The following is a 27492-nucleotide window of genomic DNA, read 5'->3' as shown; positions in this document are numbered from 1 at the left end:
TACATTTCCCAAAGTCTCATCAACAAAATGACATTATTAAATAGGCTTAAAATTGAAGATCCCTTTCAGGAAGGTATTCTATGGTGAATGAGGGAAAGAAATTCAGGAGACAGTGGTTGAGTTTCCTATTTCAGATAAATGAGACACAGAGGAGAGTTAGACCTAGGACCTCAAGGTGCTGTGCTAAGTCACTTCAGTCGTGTTCGACTCTTGCAACCTCTTGTGACCCCATGGACTGTAGCCCTCCAGGCTCCTCTGTCCATTGGATTCTCCAGACAAGAATACTGGAGTGGGTTGCCATGCCCTTCTATCCTGACATAGATGCAAATCAAGAAGAAAGGGTACTGGTTAGAGACAGGAGCTTTTGAGTTCTCATCCTTACCCTTCTCCAGATATGTAAATTTGGGTAAGTCATTTTCCTTGCTCAGGGTAGGTTTCCTAAATCTTTAAATCTTTGATTTTGGGAAATTCCCTGGCAATCCAGTGGTTAGAACTCTGTGCTTCCACTGCAAGAGGCATGGGTTCGATCCCTGGTTCGGAAACCAAGATCCAGCAAGCCGCAGGGTGCGGCCAAAAAATAAATCTTCGATTTTGTAAATCCTGAAAGGCTTGGATTTTCACCAGGTATTTACAGGACTATCTTCTTTTATGGTGACTTAATATATTTCCTCTTTCCCCCTATTCCTGTCTGTGGTTGATTTTCAGACAGGTGCTGGGAAAATAACCAGCTTTGTTTCCTGTGGCATTGAGTTGATTTGGGCTCCCTCTAGTGGATTTTCTTGACCTTCTACTGAGTCTCCTGAATTTTTCTATTTAAATTATTTACGGAGCAATGTTGGGGGCGCCCCTCATTTAGGGGTGCTGCCTAGCATCTTGCTGGAGTCACGAATAGTTGGAAAAATAAATATGGGGAAGGGAGAATGCTGAGTGGCTTGCCCTGGTCAGCTGTTCCTTCCCCGAAACCCCCCTCTCCAGCCTTTTGCTATTGGGAGCCTTTGTTGTCTGTCTGCCACCCAGATTTGTGAACACCAAAGTGGCTAAAATGAAAACAGCAGAAACTTCAGGGCTTTCCCCCTTGTGGATTTAGGGAACCGCAGACTCTTTCTTTAGGTATTTCTCTGTCTTCCTCAACAGTTTTGGTCAATTGCCTGTTATCAGGAACAGATCTGAAGAAACAGCCATGAGATCTTGGGGGCCGGGGGTGGGGTAGGGGGCGGAAATCCTTCTTCTAGGTGGTAGCAGATTCAGGCAGAGCCTGAGGATATTTATTTGTCACCTTCACAGCTGCAGGATACCTCTCTGACCCCAGGACATTTTACAGAGTAAAGGGAAGAGCCATCCTTGTTCTTCGCAATGCTTACTGTTCCTCCACTTCAGTGTCAGAAAATCTTGCCCACATGTCCCAAATCAGAAGAAGACTTTTCTTCTAACTTTGATGCATGTTTTCATTTACTCCTGCCCTCCCCCCACCATCCCACCCCACCGACAACCCTCTCTCCCTACGTAGGAAAGCAGTAGAGGTCTCTGTCCTGTCTTACCCCTCATCCAGAATTCTGTGCTGGGGACTTTTCCATAGAATGATTAGTGTCTCTGCTAGGCTGAGGCAGGGAGTCACATATTGAGGAAGAGATTACAGAGAATAAACAACATATCGTGTCTCAGAAGAGCATTTACTTTTCAAATACGTTCAGTCAACTGACTTTCAGGTGCAGAATGAGGATGTGGTTTGGGGTGAAGGTGAAATGGAATAAGAAGAGTGCCACGGATCACATGATGCAATACAAACTGAGCCAGCTCTAGAATCATCCAGGAATGAGAATGACATTGTGCTCCACGATTCAATCTCTAGTACATTTTGAAAACAAGCCAAGTGAAAATTGGGAAAGAAAGGTCAATCTTTCCTTCTTTTTTTTTTTTTTTTCATTAACCTCAGTTCAGAAGTGAAAAGAGGAAAGATCATTTCAGCAGAATTCTGCCTTCCTTTAAATAGGATCCCATCTTGGGGTTTTAAAGAGACACAGAGAGAAGGTCACCCTCTCTACTTTATTCAGATGTGAGACACAGGTCATCTTTATGCATTAAAAGAAATATGGCTTGCTGCAGCAGGAACAAAGTGCAAATTACACCATCCCATTCTATAATATACAGACCATACTGAGCGTAATACAAATTGGAAGCCTTAAACCAAGCCAGAGATGGTGTAGATGAGCCACAAGCTCATATGCAACTCTAAGGGTTAATTTCTCACCCTGAGAAATCTGTATGCAGGTCAAGAAGCAACAGAACTGGACATGGGACAACAGACTGGTTCTAAATTGGGAAAGGAGTACGTCAAGGTTGTATATTGTCACCCAGCCTATTTAACTTATATGCAGAGTATACCATGCGAAATGCCGGGCTGGATGAAGCACAAGCTGGAATCATGATTGCCAGGAGAAATATCAGTAATCTCAGATATGCAGATGATACCACCCTTAGGGCAGAAAGTGAAGAAGAACTAAAGAGCCTCTTGATGAAAGTGAAAGAGGAGAGTGAAAAAGTTGGCTTAAAACTCAACATTCAGAAAACTAAGATCATGGCATCCCATCAGTTCATGGCAAATAGATGGGGAAACAATGGAAACAGTGACAGACTTTATTTTGGGGGGCTCCAAAATCACTGCAGATGGTGACTGCAGCCATGAAATTAAAATACGCTTGCTCCTTGGAAGAATAGCTATGACCAAACTAGACAGCAAGCAGAGACATTATTTTGCCAACAAAGGTCCATCTAGTCCAAGCTATGGTTTTTCCAGTAGTCATGAATGGATGTGAGAGTTGGACTATAAGAAAGCTGAGCACTAAAGAATTGATGCTTCTGAACTGTGGTGTTGGAAGACTTTTGAGAGTCCCTTGGACTGCAAGGAGATCCATCCAACCAGTCCATCCTAAAGGAAATCAGTCCTGAATATTTATTGGAAGGACTGATGCTGCAGCTGAAATTCCGATACTTTGGCTTGATGTGAATAACTGACTCACTGGAAAAGACCCTGATGCTGGGAAAGATTGAAGGGAGGAGGAAAAGGGGATGACAGAGGATGAGATGGTTGGATGACATCACCAACTCAATGGACATGAGTTTGAGTAAGCTCTGCTAGTTGGTGATGGACAGGGAAGCCTGGTGTGGAGCAGTCCATGGGGTCGTAAAGAGTCGGACATGACTGAGTGACTGAACTGAACTGAATTATACTCTATTAAATCTAGGATTTGACTATGAGGGGAAAAATGTCCCCTTGCATGTCTACAGTGTGCTAGGTACTGTGGAAGACCAAAGTAGATAGGACAGTATAGCATAAGTTAATGCCCCATGTGTGCTCCGCTGCTCCAGTCGTGTCTGACTCTGCGACCCTTGGACTGTAGCCAGTCAAGCTCCTCTGTCTATGGGATTTTCCCAGCAAGAATACTGGAGAGGGTTGTGATTTCCTCCTCCAGGGGATCTTCCGGACCCAGGGATCAAACCTGAGTCTCCTGCGTCGAAAATGGATTCTTTACTGCTAAGCCACCCGAGAAGCCCTCAAATTAATGTGTGATAGGTGAGAAATAGATGGTTATGGAAATTTAGAGGAGAGAAGGATTATTCTAGCTGGAGTGTCTGATAAGGAGGACAACATTTGAGTATAAAAAATGGATTGGACTTCATTGCACTCTTTAGGCAGAGGGAATGCTCTGAGTAACGGTGATGAAAAAAGAATTGTGGTATTTCGTGACTTGGTGAGTCACCCAGCATAGAATATATGTACTGGAATAGTATAAAACTGCAAGGTAGTTTGAAGTTAGATCATGACTATTAACTTCATTAAGGAGGCAATGGGGAGTGCTGAAAGTTTTTGTTTTTTGTTTCATGTTGTCAGAAGCATACTTTAAGAACACTGGTCTGGTGACAGAATGGATTGAAAGTGGCAGGGAAATCAGTAAGGAAAAGGTTTCTATAGACGCAGTGGGAGGAAAGGAGGGCCTGCAACTAAGGGTGGACGCATCAGGGGTGGGAAGTTTTGACAATTATCTAAGAGCTTTGCCTGTAGTTTTTCTTTAGCCATTCTAACTCTTTCTAGGTAAGTACTGATTAATGGAAATTCTACTGATAGGAAATGATAATTCTGACTCCACAATCAATTGTAGATACAGGCCACTGAGTTACAAACAAGAATGTCTGGCTGAAGAGTCTTTGAGTTCAGAGATCTTTTATCGCCCCTCTCTTCTAGGATCATTTGATAAGCTTAATTCCCTAATCAGTCAAGACCTTTGTAGAAGAGCCAGGTGGGGAATCTAAGGCGGAACTGAGTACTTATTGACACACCAGGGCCTGCAAACTCCCAAGCTGAGGCTCAGAATTAGCAAATTAGGGCAGGGCACTTCCTTCTTCAGGAGGGAAGTTGTGTTTTTTCAAAGTTCTTCCAACGGAACTTTGAGACTAGAAAAGTGGAAGTGACTGGGAACTGCATTGCTGTTCCTGGGCGGGGCATGGCCTCCTCAGGCCAGGGCTCAAAGCTCAAGGTTTCTGTGGTCAGGGCCTGATACTGGCGGTGCCTACCCACCTGCAGAACAAGGTGCTGCTAAGCAGGGGGATCTTAAGGCAAAAAAAGGGAGAAGTGTTTTGTTTTCAGAAGGTCAAAGGGCCTGGAAGAAGAACTCATGGCCTGATGGCGCTAGCCTTTCTGAGGTCTAATCAGGATGCAATGATCTGCAGCATTCCCATTCCTGTCCTTGGTCCTGACTTAACTAGGAGTTTAAAACACTAGGGAGTGGGGGGAAAAACTTCCCCTTTTCTTCCACAATGTTAGGAGAAGCAAATAAAGTTCAATTTCCTAATTTGTCAGGTGTGGGGTAAAGACAACATCGAGATTCTTTCCATGGCACTTGTCTTAATTTTTTCTTTTTTCTTTTTTTAACAACTGGGGATTCCCAGGTGGTGCGAGTGGTAAAGAACCCATCCGCCAGTGCAGGAGACATAAGAGATGTGGGTTCAGTCCCTCGGTTGGGAAGATCCCCGGAGGAGGGCATCAGGACTGAAGCGACTTAGCATGCATGCACATGTTCTCTTAAGGCTTCCCAGGTGGTACTAGTGGTAAAGAATCTGCCTGCCAATGCAGGAGATGTGGGTTTGATCCCTGGATGGGGAAGATCCCCTGGAGGAGGGCATGACAACCCAGTCCAGTATTCTTGCCTGGAAAATCCATGGGCAGAGGAGCCTGTTGGGCTACAGTCCATGGGGCCACAAAGAGTCAGACACAACTGAATGACTGAGCACACACAAGCCCCGCCCCCCCCCACTCCTCATAATTTAGAAAGGAGCTTTTACAAAGCCAGAAGTTTAGAAAAAGAAGTTTAAGCTCAGATGTCATTCTAAATTTGACTCTCATGAAATTCCCAAATCTCCTTTCTTCTAATATCTTTTCCAAGAATCATTATAAGTAAAATAGTGCAGTAGACTCCCTTTTAAGAAGACATTCAGTATAAAATAGATAACCAACAAAGACCTACTCTGTATCACAGGGAACTATACTTAATATTTTGTAATAACCTATAAGTGAAAAGAATCTGAAATATATTAATAGGTACATATACTGTACCTATTTTTGCTATTAATAGGTACATATATTGTACCTAATTTTTCTGTACACCTGAAATGAACACAACATTGTAAATCAAATATACTTCAATTAAAAATAGAAATAAAAATAAAAAAAGAATTCAAATGACCCCTCACCACAAGACTGAAATAGACATGAAACTGAAGGTTGACTCACAACTTAGGCATCAATTTCTTCTATTAAAGTAGAGGTTCAAAAATAAATAAATAAATAAATAAAGTAGAGGTTCATGTGGGTAACCCTCTGAAAAGAACTACTCAGAATCAGTAACTCAGAAGAGGTTACAATCACTTTGTGGGAGAACTGGTCGAGGCCTTTGTTCTAGTACTGATTAACCAGTGGAACTTCCTAGCTCTACCCGTCTTAACTTAAATAGCCCAACGACCTCCTCCAGGGCTGACAACCCACCACCCAGAGGGAACATGGAGGGCCGGCTTCTGCCTAGTGCGCAAACTCCACGTTAGCCACGCCCCGCCCTTTCCCCAACTCTTCCAGCAGGGGGCGAAGGGGGACGGTTCGGCCTGGGCCCGCCCCCCGGGGGCAGGGACGTGGAGGCGGCGCGGAAACTTGGCGGCGGCTTTCCGGGAGCGGTGACTCGGGAAGGGGGTGGCGCAGAAGAGGCCGCTGCTCAGTCCAGACGCGGCCGCTCGCTTCTCCGAGCCCCGCGCGCTCCCCCCGGGCTCGCGCTCTGTGAGGGGGCGCGCCCGCGCGGACTCGCGCGCCCGGCGCCGCCCACTCCCCTCCCCGCGGCCGCCCCTCCCTCCGCCGGACGGCCGGCGGCTGCGGCGGCGGCGGCGGCCGGGAGAGGCCCCTCCTTCAAGCCCTCCTTCCCTCACTCGCAGCCGAGCGGAGCCGGCGGACGCGGCTGGGCCCTGACCCTCTCCCGGGCCATGGCCGGCAACGTGAAAAAGGGCTCTGGGGCCGGAGGCGGCGGCGGCTCCGGGGGCTCCGGCGGCCTGATCGGGCTCATGAAGGACGCCTTCCAGCCGCACCACCACCACCACCACCACCTCAGCCCCCACCCGCCGGGGACCGTGGACAAGAAGATGGTGGAGAAGTGCTGGAAGCTCATGGACAAGGTGAAAGGCCCTGCGGAGGACCCGCGGGAGCAGGGGTGGGCGTGGGCGGAGGGGCTGAGGGAGGGGAAGGAAGGGACGGAGGAAGCTGGGGGAGGGGACGGGTCGTGCGAGGCTGGGGAGGCGAGGAGCCGGGGTGACGGGGCCGAGGGCTGGGGGGTGTGGGGGTAGGGAGGAGATCAGGAGGACGGGGGTCGGCGGAGGGGGAAGGGCTGCGGTTGGGAGTCGGGGGGGAACGTTGAGGTGGTGTGTTTGGGGTTGCGAGACAAAGATGGGGTGGGGGCTGGGGGAGGTTAACTGGGGAGCCACCGGGGCGGAAGTCTAGTGGGGCTGCAGAGTTTGGGGCTCTGCGCAGGATGTAGGGATGTGGGTCACGGAATTGGCCCCGGGAGATAGGAGGGAGGGGGCGGTGAGGAAGAGCGCTTGATTTACCGGCTGGGACTGAGCTGGACGGGCTCTAATTAGGGAATTGGGTTTTACGGGCTCTCATGGAGAGACCTGGGGTCCTGACAACTCCGCGGGCAGACTGCTCTGGGTGAGCGTACAATTTTTTTTTTCCTTCCCTTCTTCTCATTAAGATGTGACAGAGATAAAAGAAATGGGGAATGTTTAAATGGACCGAGGAAGGAACTTTCCTCCACATCTAGCGCTGGCTCAAGTTTTTCTCTTCCAAAACATTGGATGGGATCCATTGCTGGTGCTGAGATATGCACTGATTAAACCACAAGTTCTGGTTATAACCTTTATCTTCGGAGAGATACGTTGACCGAGTGGGTTAAACAGCAGATTCTGACTCCTTCCAGAACTTCCTCCTCACACACACTGTTTTTTGTTGGGTTCTACTTTTTTTGGTAATAGATGCTGACTCCTTATTACAGAACCTGACTTTAAAATTGTTAGATGAGCTGCTTTGATTACTTTTGTTTTTGTTTTGGTTTTTAGCAACTGTGAAAAATAACTTCACTTTAACCTTGGCATTTGACAGAATTTTACTTCCTTATAGTATGTCTGTATAATGAAAGATAGTAGTTAGTTCCAAGTCTAACGGTTTGTTCCAGAGCATTCAATTTTTCCTTTCTGTTTTTCAACATTTATCAATAACTGATTTTTGCAAAATTCATTCTGCAGATGAAAGATGGTTAGAAGGATCAGGCGTAAGAGAATGGTGTTATTTCCTCCACAGTAAAATTGGTTTTCTTTGGTTCCTCTCTGAGCCTAGGTTCCTCTTCTGTAAAGTTTTTCATGGATTGCTTTGGACTAGAAACAGCTAATAAAAGTGATTATGAAGCACTTGGCAGATATAAATGTGCTGTAGAAATACTTAATAAGTCCTGTGTGTGAATTAGCACTCCTGTAGTACATACCAGTGGCTTCAGAAGCTACTTTTTCAGGGCTGGTTTTTCTCATGTTAAGTAATTGGTATTGTAATTACTGTTACAATGCTAATTTCATTCTTAGGAATTGCAGTAAAACCATTACATAAAGATAGGCAGTTAAGAGAATTTTAAGTGCATTGATACTTAAAAAAAATATATTGAATATATTCAAAATCTGAAGATTGTAGGTTTGCATTTTGGGGATTTAGAGTTGACTTAAAAAGTTTGTCCTGAAATTTGCATTTCTAATTAGTTTCTCATTTGAGACACATGTATCAACCTGCAATGTATCAAGATTGTATTGATTAGAGACCTCTCCTTAAAAATAAAACTTTTTGTCAAACTCTATAGAGTCTCTGTAATGTAGTCCTTAAAATGATTCCCCCCACCCCTTAAGACTTAACTCCATCTTTCTAAAGAGTGTGTAGTATGATTTCTTCTGCAGAATGTTTAATTATTTGGGAAGAATAAAGACCTCTGTTTTGAGTCAAAAGCTTTTCAGGTTTTGATAGTTGAAGGAAAGTAGGCTTCTACCTTTTCCATTCTAGTGTAGGAAGAGCGGTGGTTTTATTCTTGGGTTGATTGTTTTGAAAGATGATTTTTAGTATTGTGTGCCCTGTATCACATGTTACTGGTTGTGCTGAAAGGAAAGCTTCGTTCTTCTTTCTGATGTGTTAATCCGGTAGATTTGTTCTGCTTTCCAGATTTTCTGAATACTCCTGTAATGTTGTTAGAGTGCACTCTTTTACTCTTGATGTTTTGAGCATAAATGTTCTCTCTTTTCACTTTATTGTTGACAGTATCACTAACCCTTCTTGACTTCATGTCATATAATACAAGTGATGAAGAACTTAGTGTTAAATCCACAAATGTCCCACGCATTTATTGAATTTAGCTCTAAGTCACCATCTCTTACCTGTTTTAACCTTGTCATTAAAGCTAGGTGAATATTATTCCAGCCTATTATTAATCAGCTTATTGATTTAGTACTGGGAACTGTCTCCTCTCCTCCACATTTGATATTCATGGATGGAGAAGTTGGCCTAAGTCATGGGTTCTGGTCAATGTAGGCCCAATTTACTATTCCATTGCAAAACTTGAACTCATTGTTGGAAAAATGCTTGTGCTAGGATGCTTGTTATTAAACAGAAGATGTGGTTCGGTCTCTATAGTTTTTTTTCTTTTTTTCCTTGCCATCCCAGTATATTGTAATTGATATTTATGAAGCTACCCGTATGTGAAGAAAATGGCTAGTAAGGAAATAGACAACTGGCTAGGGGGTAGAGAAAGCCATCATATAATTGTCTTAAATGTAAATATGGAAGTATCAAGTATTTAATTTAATGAGAGACTCAAAATTCCATTGTGAGACAGAGTGGGAGTTGACAAGCTTTCTGTCACGGAACAGAGAGTAAATACTTTAAGCATTGCTGGCCACCTATGCAGTTCTATATTCTTGGCTGCTGTTGTTTTTACAACTCTTTCAAAATGTAAAACCATTCTTATCTTGCAGGTATACAGAAAAATCCATCACGTTTTAGTTTGTCCACCGCTGAAGTAGAGCATCATGCCGGCAGTATTTTAGGTCCCTGCTATGTTTTTATTTTAAATTAGCTTATGTTAGTAAAACCTCGAGGTATTGATTTATTTAATGGAATATAATTTATTGGAAAAATGCTTTCCTTTAAATCATGGGTTTGAAAAAGCTTTTTAAAAATATAATCCTTCTACTACTTACCTTTTCATGCTTGCTGTAAAAAAAGCACCTTAAATAACTTCTTGTATTTTGGAAGTAAGATGCACGTAGCAGAATTTATGAATCTGTATGTTTCATTGGATTGCTTTCTCCCTTCCTTTTTACCTTTCCCCTATGTTTGCATGCTCACTAAATCCCAAGGATAGCACTACGTGTAAATTCTTGCATTCCAGGAGATTCCATTATAGTGATAAGTGACTAAGTAAGGATGTTCAGTGCGATATGGGATCTCTTAAGTTTAAACATCACGTACAGGGACTTCACTGGTGGTCCAGTGGTTAAGACTCTGCACTGCTAGTTCAGGGGGCGTGAGTTCAATCCCTCATTGGGGAACTAAGATCCCACATGCCACGCAGTTTGGCCGAAAGATTTTAAAAAAATGCACATATTTCCTTATCCTAACCTCTCAAGATGTAAATATCACGAGGACAACAGCTGTAATCTCTTTATCTCCTACAGTCTCTAATCACAAGGTCTTACACAATAGTAAGTGCATTTGTAAATATTTGTTAAATGAAATTGCTTTGTGTGTCCCCAAAGGAAAACTGAAAGGAAGAGGTATGCAAGTGGTAATCATTATTAATTACATTAACTTTTCACTAGTTCTTTGGAGGTTATGTTACTTAGTTAATAGAATTAGACTTAGAATCCAGGATTACCCACCTCCTAAGGCTTAGTTGGAGAAGGCAATGCACCCCGCTCCAGTACTCTTGCCTGGAAAATCCCATGGACAGAGGAGCCTGGTAGGCTGCAGTCCATGGGGTCCCAAAGAGTCGGACACGACTGGGTGACTTCACTTTGACTTTTCACTTTCATGCATTGGAGAAGGAAATGGCAACCCACTCCAGTGTTCTTGCCTGGAGAATCCCAAGGACGGGGAAGCCTGGTGGGTTGCCGTCTATGGGGTCGCACAGAGTCGGACACGACTGAAGCGACTTAGCAGCAGCAGCAGCAGCAAGGCTTAGTTGGGGCTTGTACCTTGGAAGGAAAGCTATGACAAAACTAGACAGCCTGTTAAAAAGCAGAGACATCACTTTGCCAACGAATGTCCATACAGTCAAAGCTACAGTTTTTCCAAGTAGTCAAAGTATGGATGTGAGAGTTGGACCATAAAGAAGGGTGAGCACCAAAGAATTGATGCTTTTTTGAACTGTGGTGTTGGAGATGAGTCTGGAGAGTCCCTTGGACAGCATGGAGATCAAACCAGTCAATCCTAAAGGAAATCAACTCTGAATATTCATTGGAAGAACTGATGCTGAAGCTGAAACTCCCAATACTTTGGCCACCTGATATGAAGAGCTGACTCATTGGAGAAAAGACTCTGATCCTGGGAAAGATTGAGGGCAGGAGAAGGGGAAGACAGAGGATGAGATGGTTGGATGGAATCACCGACTCAGTGGACATGAGTTTGAGCAGACTCGGGGAGACAGTGATGGACAGGGAAGTCTGGCATGCTGCTCTGGCATGCTGCAGTTCATGGGGTCACGAAGAGTCAGACACGGCTTAGCAACTGAACAAGGCTTAGTTATTTCCTCCATACAGTAGCTTCTCAGGTATACAACAGTCTTGATAATAAAAGTCATTTTTCAGAAAGTGACCTGTGTAGGTATACAACAGCAGTCCTCATGTACACTCTCACACCACCATTCACACACAAAGTAGATGTTTTCTTAAATGATATTAACATGATGTTTAACTAGTACCATTAAAAGAAATATCTACTTTTAAGTTAAGGATTTGTGTCTTTTCAAATTATGTGTACTGGTTAGTTTGCATGGTTATTGTGGTGGCTTCTACATGTTATTTTTCCACGATACTTAATTCATGTTATCTGTGGTAGCATTTATCACTTTTTATTTCATCTGTCTCTTCCTCCACTAGATCTCTTCAAGATCAAGCCTTTGTCTTAACTTCAGTTCCTGTGTCTAATATATAGTATTATACTTGCTGAATGAAGCACAGACATTTTAATAAAGTACAATGAGATTGAAACATGCTCCCTTATTTTCTGTGTGATTAATTAGGGGGATAAGGTAGGGAATTTTTTTTTTTTTTTTTTGAGTGTTGAATTAAAATAACATTTGCTAAAAGTAGTTTTTACCTTCTTTTGGTTATAAAAGTGATACGTAGTCATTGTAAAAAAAGATGGTGTCGTTTTCAAATCTGTTAAGAATTCCCCCAATGGATGTAATATTCTCCCTTAATTCTTGTGAGATGTGAGCTCACTGAGCATTTCATGTGATTCATGATAGAAATTTTGAAGGATTTAGGCTGGGGAAGAAGATAATCTGCTCTGTTCATTTTGTGGCTTTGGTTAAAGCTTTTGGTGACTCTTGCTATAATGAAACCTGTTTTTAATATGTTGTTAGCTGTATACACATGGGCAGGTTGGTTCCCCAAGTCTACTTTCAGTGGAGTTCATGTTACAGTCAACCATATGATAATGTCCTCTAATGACTAACCTAGAGCATTAAAAGAAAAATGAACTATGTATTAAAAGAAAAATGGTCGAAGTATTTGTTTGAAAACTGAGCCTAAATTTCATTCACATTTTCCAATGAAGTTATTAATTCTGATCTCCATTAGGTTTGTTGGAAGAGGGGAATTATAATAAGCAAGTCATTGTGAAATGTTTTCATGATTAGCACATTTTGTGCTGGAAGGAAATAGGTGGGAGTAGTCAACCAGGAGCACTGGAAGCCAGCCTCAACTCTGTCCCCACAATGTTCCTTCCTGCAGCAGCTTCCAGGAGGAGGGGAAGGGGTGCAGTGATGTCATTCATGGTGCGCACCCGTGGGGAGTCAAGCCCTAGGAGATGGAATGTCAGTACTGTAGAAGCTCCTTAATCAGCAGTGACTCGGGGTCTCCCCTCTGCAACTTCTGGGACTGGTGGCAGGTCTTACTCAGCGGTGTCCACTACCTCGGGCGCCTCCTTACAGCCACCACTGACCTTCCCTGTGGCTCTGGGATCAGCCATGAGGAAATGTTAAAATGAGGCCAACCCGCTGCTACTTCAGTGAGGGGGATGGGATCCTAATTCCTGCCTCCTTTCTTAGGCCTGGGCTTCCCTGGTGGCTCAGTCAGTAAAGAGTCTGCCTACGATATGGGAGATCTGGGTTAGATCCGTGGGTTGGGAAGATCCCCTGGAGAAGGAAATGGCAACCCACTCCAGTATTCTTGCCTGGAGAAATCCATGGACAGAGGAGCCTGGAAGGCTACAGTCGATGGGTCACAAAGAGTTGGACGCGACTGAGTGACTTTCACTTCTTCAGTTCAATTTAGTCGCTCAGTTGTGTCCGACTCTCCGCGACCCCATGAATCGCAGCACGCCAGGCCTCCCTGTCCATCACAAACTCCTGGAGTTCACTCAGACTCATGTTCATCGAGTCAGTGATGCCATCCAGCCATCTCATCTTCTGTCGTCCCCGTCTCCTCCTGCCCCCAATCCCTCCCAGCATCAGGGTCTTTTCCAGTGAGTCAGCTCTTCGCATGAGGAGGCCAAAGTACTGGAGTTTCAGCTTCAGCATCATTCCCTCCAAAGAAATCCCAGGGCTGATCTCCTTCAGAATGGACTGGTGGGATCTCCTTGCAGTCCAAGGGACTCGCAAGAGTCTTCTCCAACACCACAGTTCAAAAGCATCAATTTTTCAGCGCTCAGCCTTGTTCACAGTCCAACTCTCACATCCATACATGACCACTGGAAAAACCATAGCCTTGACTAGACGGACCTTTGTAGGCAAAGTAATGTCTCTGCTTTTGAATATGCTATCTAGGTTGGTCATAACTTTCCTTCCAAGAAGTAAGCATCTTTTAATTTCATGGCTGCAATCACCATCTGCAGTGATTTTGGAGCCCCCAAAAATAAAGTCTGACACTGTTTCCATTGTTTCCCCATCTATTTTCCATGAAGTGATAGAACCGGATGCCATGATCTTTGTTTTCTGAATGTTGAGCTTTAAGCCAACTTTTTCACTCTCCACTTTCACTTTCATCAAGAGGTTTTTTAGTTCCTCTTCACTTTCTGCCATAAGGATGGTATCATCTGCATATCTGAGCTTATTGATATTTCTCCCGGCAATCTTGATTCCAGCTTGTGTTTCTGCCAGCCCAGCGTTTCTCATGATGTACTCTGCATATAAGTTAAATAAGCAGGGTGACAATATACAACCTTGATGTACTCCTTTTCCTATTTGGAACCAGTCTGTTGTTCCATGTCCAGTTCTAACTGTTGCTTCCTGACCTGCATACAGATTTCTCAAGAGGCAGATCAGGTGGTCTGGTATTCCCATCTCTTTCAGAATTTTCCACAGTTTATTGTGATCCACACAGTCAAAGGTTTTGGCCTAGTCAATAAAGCAGAAATAGATGTTTTTCTGGAACTCTCTTGCTTTTTCCATGATCCAGTGGATGTTGGCAATTTGATCTCTGGTTCCTCTGCCTTTTCTAAAACCAGCTTGAACATCAGGAAGTTCACGGTTCATGTATTGCTGAAGCCTGGCTTGGAGAATTTTGAGCATGACTTTCCTAGCGTGTGAGATGAGTGCAGTTGTGCGATAGTTTGAGCATTCTTTGGCATTGCCTTTCTTTGGGATTGGAATGAAAACTGACCTTTTCCAGTCCTGTGGCCACTGCTGAGTTTTCCAAATTTTTTAGACCTATCTGAATAGCAGTATACAAGTATAGCACTCTTTGAGAGAAACAATTTATGGATCATAAAATATATAGAACAAAATGTAAGTCTTCCTTTACTCCCCTACCCCTAAACTACTATTCTCTGTAGAGGTAACCACTGTCTACTATTTGGGGTCCATCCCTCCAGTTCCTTTTTCTAAGCGGCTCTGAACAAGTTGTTGCCTTCTTAGCATTTAGTCGCAAAGACTGACAACTAATAAGTCCTTATATTGTGTAGCAGTTTACAATTTAACATCTGCTGATACAGTAAAAATTTCAAAATAATGTGTCTTATGAGATCAAAACGAGATTCAGAGAAATTAAGTAAGATAAGCCACCCAACTCATAGTTTTGGTTTTTAATGTGGATCTTGAACTGGTGTTCAGACTCTGTTAAGTGAGTTTTATAAACCAGTGCTTCTGAGACTTTAACATAAATTCAGATCTGTGGATCTTGTCTGAATAGGTCTGAGGTGGGGCCTGAAACTCTGTGTTGCTGATATGGATCATAGTTCAAGAAGCAAGGCCCCTTCCACAGTTACTTTTATTTTAGATAAGCTTGACAGATTTTTTTTAAAAAAAGTGGAGTATCTTATTTATGTTTAAGATATGTTCTTAAATTTGAAAAGTAGTATATATAACGTTTTTAATACATATAAAATACATTGTTATGCAAAAGTGGGATTTTTAAACAAAAATGCTTCTAGAATGAAAAGATTATCTATGTTGATACAACATGTAGGTCTCCTTGAATTCTTTTTTTAAGTTTTATTTAGATTTTATAATATGGATATATATATATGTTTATTTAACAAATCATAGTGATAGTCTTCTGGGTTGTTTGTGATTTTTAATATTAGAAGCGGTTACAGTGACAATCTATTATGCAGTTTCTAGGTATTCTTCAGAATAAACTTCTAGAAATGAAATGTACTGGGTCAAGGGAATCATACATTAAACTTTGAAAAGTATGTATTGGCACATTGCCTTCCAAAAAAAATCTGCTTTCATCCGCAATCCTTGTCTAGTTTGTTGATTTAAATATGGTAGCTGATTCCTGGTTCCTTTAGGTGAAAATCGTGTTGGCACCTTTCCACATCACATTTTCATTGAACTTCTTGCTGGGTGCTAGGGAGTTAAGAATGAGCCAACGCTCACATTTACAAACTAGAGATATAACTGAAGTTATGCCGGGTCAGGAATCCCAGCCCTGCTCCCTATACCCCACACCATGGGAACCATTAGGGAAATCTTTACCTAATCCTTGAGAAGACCAGAAAGGGAATTTGGGACTGGGGAGGTGCTTTAGACCAAACTGGAAACTCCACAATATCCTAAATCACAGTTGTGCTCTATTTAGGGTCTGACATCCAGAAATGATGCTAAAATCATTTAATCTCTAGTTCATGCTAAGTATTTGGTTTTAAAGTTGCATTGATAAGTCTGGGGAGAGAATTATTTTTTCTTTTTAAGGACAGAATCCATATATAAAAACTGCACAGTTAAGCTGTAAGCACATGTCAGTTATTTAATTTCCTATTGACTGTATTTTTGTCCTGCGATTAATGTGATGAATGAAAATAATGAGATTGGTAATTAGTTGTAAGTGGCAGAGTGTTTTTAATAAATAGGGTTGGGTGGTATTTGAGAAGTTCAGTTCATTTCAGTCACTCAGTCGTGTCCAACTCTTTGCAACCCTATGAATCGCAGCACACCAGGCCTCCCTGTCCATCACCAATTCCCGGAGTTCACTCAGACTCAATGTCCATCGAGTCAGTGATGCCATCCAGCCATCTCATCCTCTGTCATCACCTTCTCCTCCTGCCCCCAATCCCTCCCAGCATCAGGGTCTTTTCCAGTGAGTCAGCTCTTCGCATGAGGTGACCAAAGTATTGGAGTTTCAGCCTCAGCAAGAGTCCTTCCAATGAACACCCAGGACTGGTCTCCTTTAGGATGGACTGGTTGGATCTCCTTGCAGTCCAAGGGACTCGCAAGAGTCTTCTCCAACACCACAGTTCAAAAGCATCAATTCTTCAGCACTCAGCTTTCTTCACAGTCCAACTCTCCCATCCATACACGACCACTGGAAAAACCATAGCCTTGACTAGACGGACCTTTGTTGGCAAAGTGATGTCTCTGCTTTTTAATATGCTATCTAGGTTGGTCATGACTTTCCTTCCAAGGAGTAAGTGTCTTTTAATTTCATGGCTGCAGTCACCATCTGCAGTGATTTTGGAGCCCCCAAAAATAAAGTCTGACACTGTTTCCACTGTTTCCCCATCTATTTCCCATGAAGTGATAGAACCGGATGCCATGATCTTTGTTTTCTGAGTCTTGAGCTTTAAGCCAAGTTTTTCGCTCTCCTCTTTCACTTTCATCAAGAGGCTCTTTAGTTCTTCTTCACTTTCTGCCATAAGGGTGGTGTCATCTGCATATCTGAAGTTATTGAGATTTCTCCCGGCAATCTTGATTCCAGCTTGTGCTTCCTCCAGCCCAGCATTTCTCATGATGTACTCTGCATAGAAGTTAAATAAGCAGGGTGACAATATACAGCCTTGACATATTCCTTTTCCTGTTTGGAACCAGTCTGTTGTTCCATGTCCAGTTCTAACTGTTGCCTCCTGACCTGCATACAGATTTCTCAAGAGGCAGGTCAGGTGGTCTGGTATTCCCATCTCTTTCAGAATTTTCCACAGTTTATTGTGATCCACACAGTCAAAGGCTTTGGCATAGTCCATAAAGCAGAAATAGATTTGAGAAGTGTTGGGCAGAAAGTGAAGAGGAACTAAAAAAAAGCCTGTTGATGAAAGTGAAAGAGGAGAGTGAAAAAGTTGGCTTAAAACTCAGCATTCAGAAAACAAAGATCATAGCATCCGGTCCCATCACTTCATGGGAAATAGATGGGGAAACAGTGGAAACAGTGTCAGACTTTATTTTTTTGGGCTCCAAAATCACTGCAGATGGTGACTGCAGCCATGAAATTAAAAGACGCTTACTCCTTGAAAGGAAAGTTATGACCAACCTAGATAGCATATTCGAAAGCAGAGACATTACTTTGCTAGCAAAGGTCCATCTAGTCAAGGCTATGGTTTTTCCATTGGTCATGTATGGATGTGAGAGTTGGACTGTGAAGAAAACTGAGTGCTAAAGAATTGATGCTTTTGAACTGTGGTGTTGGAGAAGACTCTTCAGAGTCCCTTGGACTACAAGGAGATCCAACTAGTCCCTTCTAAAGGAGATCAGTCCTGGCTGTTCATTGGAAGGACTGATGCTAAAGCTGAAACTCCAATACTTTGGCCACCTTGAGCGAAGAGCCGACTCATTGGAAAAGACTCTGATGCTGGGAGAGATTGGGGGCAGGAGGAGAAGGGGACGACACAAGATGAGATGGCTGGATGGCATCAACGAGTTGATGGATGTGAGTTTGAGTGAACTCCAGGAGTTGGTGATGGACAGGGAGGCCTAGGCGTGCTGTGATTCATGGGGTTGCAAAGAGTTGGACATGACTGGGCAACTGAACTGAAGTGTACTGGGTAGTAGTTATAGTTCAGGTCCCTGGATGGGTTTTGATAAATCAATAATGGAGAATAGTAATTAGAAGTAAAAGACTTTTTTTCCTTGGGACCATCACTAGTGATGATATGTTTCTCTTAAAAAAATATTGGTTTCTGATTTCTCTTTGAAAACGTCAGAGTCGTTTTCACTAAAAGCTTTACTGTGTAGTTACACTTGTAAAACTTAAAATCTCTTTTAAGTTTCTCGTTGATTAGTTTCTAAAATTTGAAGCTTTAAGAAGACTTTAAGAAATTAATTGATCTAACTCTTAATTTGTAGAGGAGAGTCCCAGAAAGATGAGTAACCTGCTCAAGGTCACATGGCCAGTTAATGCCAGTCACCAGACTAGGACCCGGTCTCTTGGCTCCTAGTCCTTTCTGGTATACTTCTTCTTCTCTTGAGCAACTGATTCTTTAAAACTGTAGTCAAATTTTCTGTGTTTTATGTATAGTTCACCATACTAAATACTTGATTTTGAAGCATGGTGGTTATTTTAATCATGCTTTTTATCATACAAAAAAGTTTGAAATGAAAAATGCTTCCATGGATAAGTTAAGGTTACAGAGATAAAAATACTTAATCATTCATAGTCTATAAGTTATACTAAAACTATAAGCTTATAGTTTTCTAACTAGAAATTTAATTCCTTAGTGTTATAGAAGATTCTGTGTTCAGAATAGAATTAGGTAGTTTCCAACCATAATTTATTCCTCTTTATTGTAATCATAGCCTTTCCAAAATTTTTTTTGTTGACCATTGAGCCCTTGGCAGAAGCAAAGGAAGGTGCTAGGCCAGCAAGGAAGCTATTATGAATGGAGTATATGGCAGCTGTACAAGAATATTGTGGTTTCCCGGAGCTGAGTGTTTCTTTTTGACATTGTTCTGAGTGATGCTGTAAATGTACAGGCAGAAGCAAACAAAAGGAAGCCATTTTTGTATTCCAGGACTTGTAAAGTGAAATAAAATTAGTCAAATGGAGAATAGACTAAGAAGAAAAATATCTTTCAGAAAATTTTCTGGTGAAGTTTTAAAGCTCAGAATGCTCATTTGTACTTTAGAGGTTAATGAAAACTAAGTGTTTAAAATTCTTTATGCGACCCCATGGACTGTAGCCTACCAGGCTCCTCCGTCCATCCATGGGATTTTCAGGCAAGCGTGCTGGAGTGGGTTGCCATTTCCTTCTCAGGGGATCTTCCTGACCCAGGGATTAAACCCAGGTCTTCTGCATTGTAGGCAGATGCCTTTAATGTCTGAGCCACCTTGTATCCCTAAGTAGTAAAGGCAGGTTCTTTTGGCTTTCGATGTTTGTTAACTATTGACTTGAATTATTCACAAAGGCTTTGGGAAACTTTTCCCCTAGAGGCTCTAAATATTTAGGGAATTTTTTTTCTGGAGATTTTAATATCAATAAAGTTACTCTACCTATGTACTTTCTTTATGGTCTGTGTTAGTGCTAAAGACTCTGAGTTGTCAGTGGAGTGCTGATTTTCCTGGTCATGTGATGATTTATCTTTGAAATATCTTGAGGAAAGCAGATATTTAATCTACAAACGATCTTTATGAGGTCACATTCTAAGGAGGGACTGGTAACATTCATGGGATGTACCATGGGATGGTGGTGGTTCAAAAATGTGAACTACTCAAGTGTTTAGGAGACATTTTAAAACTCATGGTATTTTAAATCTGTTTGTTGTGAGGGGTAATATGGTTTTCAGTTCATTGTCATTAACAGCATTTATTGTTTGCTTACTATAGGCTGGGCAGAACAATTTTAGTTTAGTTTTGTTATTGGAAGGAGTATACCTTTTTTCCATAGGTATTAGGCAAATACTGCATTTTAGCCTGAATTCTTAATACATTTGCTTTCACATAGGGAGAATATAGGAGAAGGCAATGGCACCGCACTCTACTACTCTTGCCTGGAGAATCCTATTGACGGAGGAGCCTGGTAGGCTACAGTCCATGGGGTCTCGAAAAGTCAGGTGCAACTGAGCGGCTTCACTTTCACTTTTCACTTTCATGCATTGAAGAAGGAAATGGCAACCCACTCCAGTGTTCTTGCCTGGAGAATCCCAGGGACAGAGGAGCCTGGTGGGCTGCCATCTATGGAGTCTCACAGAGTCAGACACAACTGAAGTGACTTAGCAGCAGCAGGGAGAATATATGGGTTAGGGGTGTGTGGCCCTGGATATAATAAACTTGGAGGGATCTCTGCTTGATTTGAACCTTTGAAGGAGTGGATACTGTAGCCTTTGCAGATTGTTGGTCACCCTATTCTTGGGAGGCTTGCTGCCTTTTCTCCATCTTTTGGTTACGAAGTAGTCTGAGACCATACACGTTTGGAAGGTTACCTGCGGCATGGCCAGGATGGTAGGAATAATGATGTCAATTTCTGGGAGTCATCAAAGGGTTATGTGAGGTCTAACCTGTCTTCAATAGATAATTCCTAGGTAACCTGCAGATAAACCTGGTCAAATTGTATGGAAATGGGGAGGGGTCGAGCCTTAAATGTCTGCTTTTTTTTGAAATTGTGCAGTCCCTTCATAAACACTTATAATGAGGTGGGTATTATCATTTGTCTTAAACAGGTAAAAACTAAGGCTCAGAGGTTAAGAAATTTACTGAAAGTAAAAGACTGAAACAGGACATTCTGATGTGGCTATTTGGTATAATCTTGTTGTATTAAAACATTTTAATTTTAATTCAACACATAAAAACTTATATTTTAGGCTTTCTCTTACTGTCTCCTTTTTAATTCACTGATGCTCCACATCTCTCTCTCAATGACCCTATTCACGTTGCTCTTTACATTTTAGTCTCACTGACCTTTCTGTTCCTCAGATCCAAACCCGTTCCCACTCTAGGGCTGTTGGATGAGTTGTTCTCTCTGTTTGGCCTACTCTTCTGCTGATTCTACATGACTGGCTCCTTCCTATAATTTTAACTGAGCCTAAGTTCATCTTAGAGAAGCTTTCCCTACTCACTATGCTACAGTGTCATTCAGTATTTTCTTCTTCTATTTTAATTATCTGCAAAGAAGCTGATTTTTTTTTATTGATTTCCTTTTTGTTGTTTATTGCTTGATTCCTCTCAGATTCATGATTATTTTATTTTCACTTTTATGTCCCAGTGCCTGACATATTTGTTGAATGGGTACATTGAGAAAAATCAAAACCAGGTGCAACCTTCTTAAATATTTGTGTTTATTTCAACCTGTCCTCTCTCCCTTTCTTCCTGTTTTAGGGGAAGAAGGTGTCCCTTCTTTTTATGGTATTAGGTGTTTAGTGTTCCTAGCACCCACTCCAGTACTCTTGCCTGGAAAATCCCATGGATGGAGGAGCCTGGTGGGCTGCAGTCCATGGGGTCACGAAGAGTTGGACACGACTGAGTGACTTCACTTTGCCTTTTCACTTTCATGGATTGGAGGAGGAAATGGCAACCCACCCCAGTGTTCTTGCCTGGAGAATCCCAGGGATGGCAGAGCCTGGTGGGCTGCTGTCTATGGGGTCGCACAGAGTTGGACACGACTGAAGTGACTTAGCAGCAGCAGCAGCAGCAGCAGCTGTGTTGTAGACCCCATTTAATTTATCTTCACTTCTGGTTCTTTATCCATGTAAAAACACATTCAGTAGTCTCTGAGAATAAAACCTTCAGTCTTGGTCTCTTAGTCTCAATGTCACTGTCCCTAACTCCTTCCATGGACTAATTTAAGAACCTACCATTTTAATTTTTATTATAAATGTATATTCTCAATCATAAATACCTGCCTTACAAATGAGATTTTGGAATGTAATACTTACAAATCAAGACTACTTTTTAAAAATCAGTATGAGTTCATAACTCTGTTGCATTTCAAGTATATTGTCTTCTGAGGTAGAGTCCTGTTTCTTGGCTGTCTTGTTCCCTTTTGGCTTGAACCCTTAATAGGATGAGCAGCCTTCCTAAAACACTGTTAAAATATTCATAAATCAGATATTTTTGTTGATTCAGCTTGTCTTTATTGCTAGGCTTATATAGGGCTATATTTCAAGAGTACAGGAAATGATGTACAGAGGATAAAATATTTAGTTTAAAAATTTTCATATGCTCTTACATCATTTGAAGAACACTTAGTAATTAAATTGGAATTTTGCAATTGTTCTAGATGGACCTAGTGGTTCCAAAAGTTGTTAAATCGAGTGATATTTGTAATAGCGAAGACTTAAAAACAATATTAATGTTAAAGTGGAAGAGATGGTTTAAGATGCAGTATGTCCATAGAGTACAATCATTTAGATGTCCTTAAAAAGTTTATATAAGCTTTTGGTGACACAAGAAAATAGGAATTTAAAAATATGAATTAAAGCATAGGAAGTCAGATTTCTTCTTCTACCAATGTTAGAATAGGTTGTTTCAGTTCAGTTCAGTCGCTCAGTCGTGTCCGACTCTTTGCGACCCCATGAATCATAGCACGCCAGGCCTCCCTGTCCATCACCAACTCCCGGAGTTCACTCAGACTCACGTCCATCGAGTCGGTGATGCCATCCAGCCATCTCACCCTCTGTTGTCCCCTTCTCCTTCTGCCCCCAATCCCTCCCAGCATCAGAGTCTTTTCCAATGAGTCAACTCTTCGCATGAGGTGGCCAAAGTACTGGAGTTTCAGCTTTAGCATCATTCCTTCAAAGAAATCCCAGGGCTGATCTCCTTCAGAATGGACTGGTTGGATCTCCTTGCAGTCCAAGAGACTCTCAAGAGTCTTCTCCAACACCACAGTTCAAAAGCATCAATTCTTTGGCGCTCAGCTTTCACAGTCCAACTCTCACATCCATACATGACCACAGGAAAAACCATAGCCTTGACTAGATGGACCTTTGTTGGCAAAGTAATGTCTCTGCTTTTGAATATGCTATCTAGGTTGGTCATAACTTTCCTTCCAAGGAGTAAGCGTCTTTTAATTTCATGGCTGCAGTCACCATCTGCAGTGATTTTGGAGCCCAGAAAAATAAAGTCTGACACTGTTTCCCCATCTATTTCCCATGAAGTGATGGGACCAGATGCCATGATCTTCGTTTTCTGAATGTTGAGCTTTAAGCCAACTTTTTCACTCTCCTCTTTCACTTTCATCAAGAGGTTTTTTAGTTCCTCTTCACTTTCTGCCATAAGGGTGGTGTCATCTGCGTATCTGAGGTTATTGAGATTTCTCCTGGCAATCTTGATTCCAGCTTGTGTTTCTTCCAGTCCAGCGTTTCTCATGATGTACTCTGCATATAAGTTAAATAAACAGGGTGACAATATATAGCCTTGACATACTCCTTTTCCTATTTGGAACCAGTCTGTTGTTCCATGTCCAGTTCGAACTGTTGCTTTCTGACCTGCTTACAGGTTTCTCAAGAGGCAGGTCAGGTGGTCTGTTATTCCCATCTCTTTCAGAATTTTCCACAGTTTATTGTGATCCACATGGTCAAAGGCTTTGGCATAGTCAATAAAGCAGAAATAGATGTTTTTCTGGAACTCTCTTACTTTCTCCATGATCCAGTGGATGTTGGCAATTTGATCTCTGGTTCCTCTGCCTTTTCTAAAACCTGCTTGAACATCAGGAAGTTCACGGTTCACGTATTGCTGAAGCCTGGCTTGGAGAATTTTGAGCATTACTTTACTAGCATGTGAGATGAGTGCAATTGTGCGGTAGTTTGAGCATTCTTTGGCATTGCCTTTCTTTCGGATTGGAATGAAAACTGACCTTTTCCAGTCCTGTGGCCACTGCTGAGTTTTCCAAATTTGCTGGCATATTGAATGCAGCACTTTCACAGCATCGTCTTTCAGGATCTGGAATAGCTCAACTGGAATTCCATCACCTCCACTAGCTTTGTTCGTAGTGATGCTTTCTAAGGCCCACTTGACTTCACATTCCAGGATGTCTGGCTCTAGGTCCGTGATCACACCATCATGATTATCTGGGTCGTGAAGATCTTTTTTGTACAGTTCTTCTATGTATTCTTGCCACCTCTTCTTAATATCTTCTGCTTCTGTTAGGTCCATACCATTTCTGTCCTTTATCGAGCCCATCTTTGCATGAAATGTCCCCTTGGTATCTCTGATTTTCTTGAAGAGATCTCTAATCTTTCCCATTCTGTTGTTTTCCTCTATTTCTTTGCACATTGATCACTGAGGAAGGCTTTCTTATCTCTCCTTGCTATTCTTCGGAACTCTGCATTCAGATGCTTATATCTTTCCTTTTCTCCTTTGCTCTTCGCTTCGCTTCTTTTCACAGCTATTTGTAAGGCCTCCCCAGACAGCCATTTTACTTTTTTGCATTTCTTTTCCATGGGGATGGTCTTGATCCCTATCAAGTGTCATGAACCTCATTCCATAGTTCATCAGGCACTCTATCAGATCTAGGCCCTTAAATCTATTTCTCACTTCCACTGTATAATCATAAGGGAATGAGCGAAAAGCAAAGGAGAAAAGGAAAGATATAAACATCTGAATGCAGAGTTCCAAAGAATAGCAAGAAGAGATAAGAAAGCCTTCTTCAGCGATCAATGCAAAGAAATAGAGGAAAACGACAGAATGAGAAAGACTAGAGATCTCTTCAAGAAAATCAGAGATACCAAAGGAACATTTCATGCAAAGATGGGCTCGATAAAGGACAGAAATGGTATGGACCTAACAGAAGCAGAAGATATTAAGAAGAGGTGGCAAGAATACATAGAAGAACTGTACAAAAAGATCTTCACGACCCAGATAATCACGATGGTGTGATCACGGACCCAGAGCCAGACATCCTGGAATGTGTCAAGGGGCCTTAGAAAGCATCACTACAAACAAAGCTAGTGGAGGTGATGGAATTCCAGTTGAGCTTATTTCAAATCCTGAAAGATGATGCTGTGTAAGTGCTGCACTCAATATGCCAGCAAATTTGGAAAATCTTTGGAAAAGGTCAGTTTTTCATTCCAATCCGGAAGAAAGGCAATGCCAAAGAATGCTCAAACTACCGCACAATTGCACTTTTCTGCCAGGCTTCAGCAATACGTGAACCGTGAACTTCCTGATGTTCACAGGTTTTAGAAAAGGCAGAGGAACCAGAGATCAAATTGCCAACATCCACTGGAAAAGAAAGTAAGAGTTCCAGAAAAACATCTATTTCTGCTTTATTGACTATGCCAAAGCCTTTGACCGTGTGGATCACAAAAAAACTGTGGAAAATTCTGAAAGAGATGGGAATAATAGACCACCTGACCTGCCTCTGAGAAATCTGTATGCAGGTCAGGAAGCAACAGTTAGAACTGGACATGGAACAACAGACTGGTTCCAAATAGGAAAAGGAGTACGTCAAGGCTGTGTATTGTCACCCTGTTTATTTAACTTATATGCAGAGTACATCATGATGGGTTTTGATAAATCAATAATGGAGAATAGTAATTAGAAGTAAAAGACTTTTTTTCCTTGGGACCATCACTAGTGATGATATGTTTCTCTTAAAAAAATATTGGTTTCTGATTTCTCTTTGAAAAACGTCAGGAGTCGTTTTCACTTAAAAGCTTTACTGTGTAGTTACACTTGTAAAACTTAAAATCTCTTTTAAGTTTCTACGTTGATTAGTTTCTAAAATTTGAAGCTTTAAGAAGACTTTAAGAAATTAATTGATCTAACTCTTAATTTGTAGAGGGAGAGTCCCAGAAAGATGAGTAACCTGCTCAAGGTCACATGGCCAGTTAATGCCAGTCACCAGACTAGGACCCGGGTCTCTTGGCTCCTAGTCCTTTCTGGTATACTTCTTCTTCTCTTGAGCAACTGATTCTTTAAAACTGTAGTCAAATTTTCTGTGTTTTATGTATAGTTCACCATACTAAATACTTGATTTTGAAGCATGGTGGTTATTTTAATCATGCTTTTTATCATACAAAAAAGTTTGAAATGAAAAATGCTTCCATGGATAAGTTAAGGTTACAGAGATAAAAATACTTAATCATTCATAGTCTATAAGTTATACTAAAACTATAAGCTTATAGTTTTCTAACTAGAAATTTAATTCCTTAGTGTTATAGAAGATTCTGTGTTCAGAATAGAATTAGGTAGTTTCCAACCATAATTTATTCCTCTTTATTGTAATCATAGCCTTTCCAAAATTTTTTTTGTTGACCATTGAGCCCTTGGCAGAAGCAAAGGAAGGTGCTAGGCCAGCAAGGAAGCTATTATGAATGGAGTATATGGCAGCTGTACAAGAATATTGTGGTTTCCCGGAGCTGAGTGTTTCTTTTTGACATTGTTCTGAGTGATGCTGTAAATGTACAGGCAGAAGCAAACAAAAGGAAGCCATTTTTGTATTCCAGGACTTGTAAAGTGAAATAAAATTAGTCAAATGGAGAATAGACTAAGAAGAAAAATATCTTTCAGAAAATTTTCTGGTGAAGTTTTAAAGCTCAGAATGCTCATTTGTACTTTAGAGGTTAATGAAAACTAAGTGTTTAAAATTCTTTGCGACCCCATGGACTGTAGCCTACCAGGCTCCTCCGTCCATCCATGGGATTTTCCAGGCAAGCGTACTGGAGTGGGTTGCCATTTCCTTCTCCAGGGGGATCTTCCTGACCCAGGGATTAAACCCAGGTCTTCTGCATTGTAGGCAGATGCCTTTAATGTCTGAGCCACCTTGTATCCCTAAGTAGTAAAGGCAGGTTCTTTTGGCTTTCGATGTTTGTTAACTATTGACTTGAATTATTCACAAAGGCTTTGGGAAACTTTTCCCCTAGAGGCTCTAAATATTTAGGGAATTTTTTTTCTGGAGATTTTAATATCAATAAAGTTACTCTACCTATGTACTTTCTTTATGGTCTGTGTTAGTGCTAAAGACTCTGAGTTGTCAGTGGAGTGCTGATTTTCCTGGTCATGTGATGATTTATCTTTGAAATATCTTGAGGAAAGCAGATATTTAATCTACAAACGATCTTTATGAGGTCACATTCTAAGGAGGGACTGGTAACATTCATGGGATGTACCATGGGATGGTGGTGGTTCAAAAATGTGAACTACTCAAGTGTTTAGGAGACATTTTAAAACTCATGGTATTTTAAATCTGTTTGTTGTGAGGGGTAATATGGTTTTTCAGTTCATTGTCATTAACAGCATTTATTGTTTGCTTACTATAGGCTGGGCAGAACAATTTTAGTTTAGTTTTGTTATTGGAAGGGAGTATACCTTTTTTTCCATAGGTATTAGGCAAATACTGCATTTTAGCCTGAATTCTTAATACATTTGCTTTCACATAGGGAGAATATAGGAGAAGGCAATGGCACCGCACTCTACTACTCTTGCCTGGAGAATCCTATTGACGGAGGAGCCTGGTAGGCTACAGTCCATGGGGTCTCGAAAAGTCAGGTGCAACTGAGCGGCTTCACTTTCACTTTTCACTTTCATGCATTGAAGAAGGAAATGGCAACCCACTCCAGTGTTC

At 41.7% G+C, this 27492-nt stretch overlaps 1 protein-coding gene across 3 annotated transcripts in view; it reads left to right on the top strand.

Moving 5' to 3' along the window:
- Positions 1-6233: 6233 nt before the first annotated feature.
- Positions 6234-27492, top strand: part of CBL (Cbl proto-oncogene) — a 106966-nt gene continuing 85707 nt past the window's right edge. Inside the window, exon 1 of one of the 3 annotated variants that reach the window (XM_070384082.1) lies at positions 6234-6708. In XM_070384082.1, the coding sequence (XP_070240183.1) occupies positions 6520-6708 (189 nt within the window). In that variant the 5' untranslated portion in view covers positions 6234-6519. The remainder of the gene's footprint in view (positions 6709-27492) is intronic. The other 2 variants (XM_005897176.2, XM_070384083.1) reach the window with 2 other exon arrangements.

The sequence above is a fragment of the Bos mutus genome, chromosome 15, assembly GCF_027580195.1.
Source record: "Bos mutus isolate GX-2022 chromosome 15, NWIPB_WYAK_1.1, whole genome shotgun sequence".
In the NCBI taxonomy this organism is placed as follows: domain Eukaryota; kingdom Metazoa; phylum Chordata; class Mammalia; order Artiodactyla; family Bovidae; genus Bos; species Bos mutus.
Note: the sequence above shows the minus strand (reverse complement) of the source record. Positions and strands in the feature narration are given on the sequence as shown.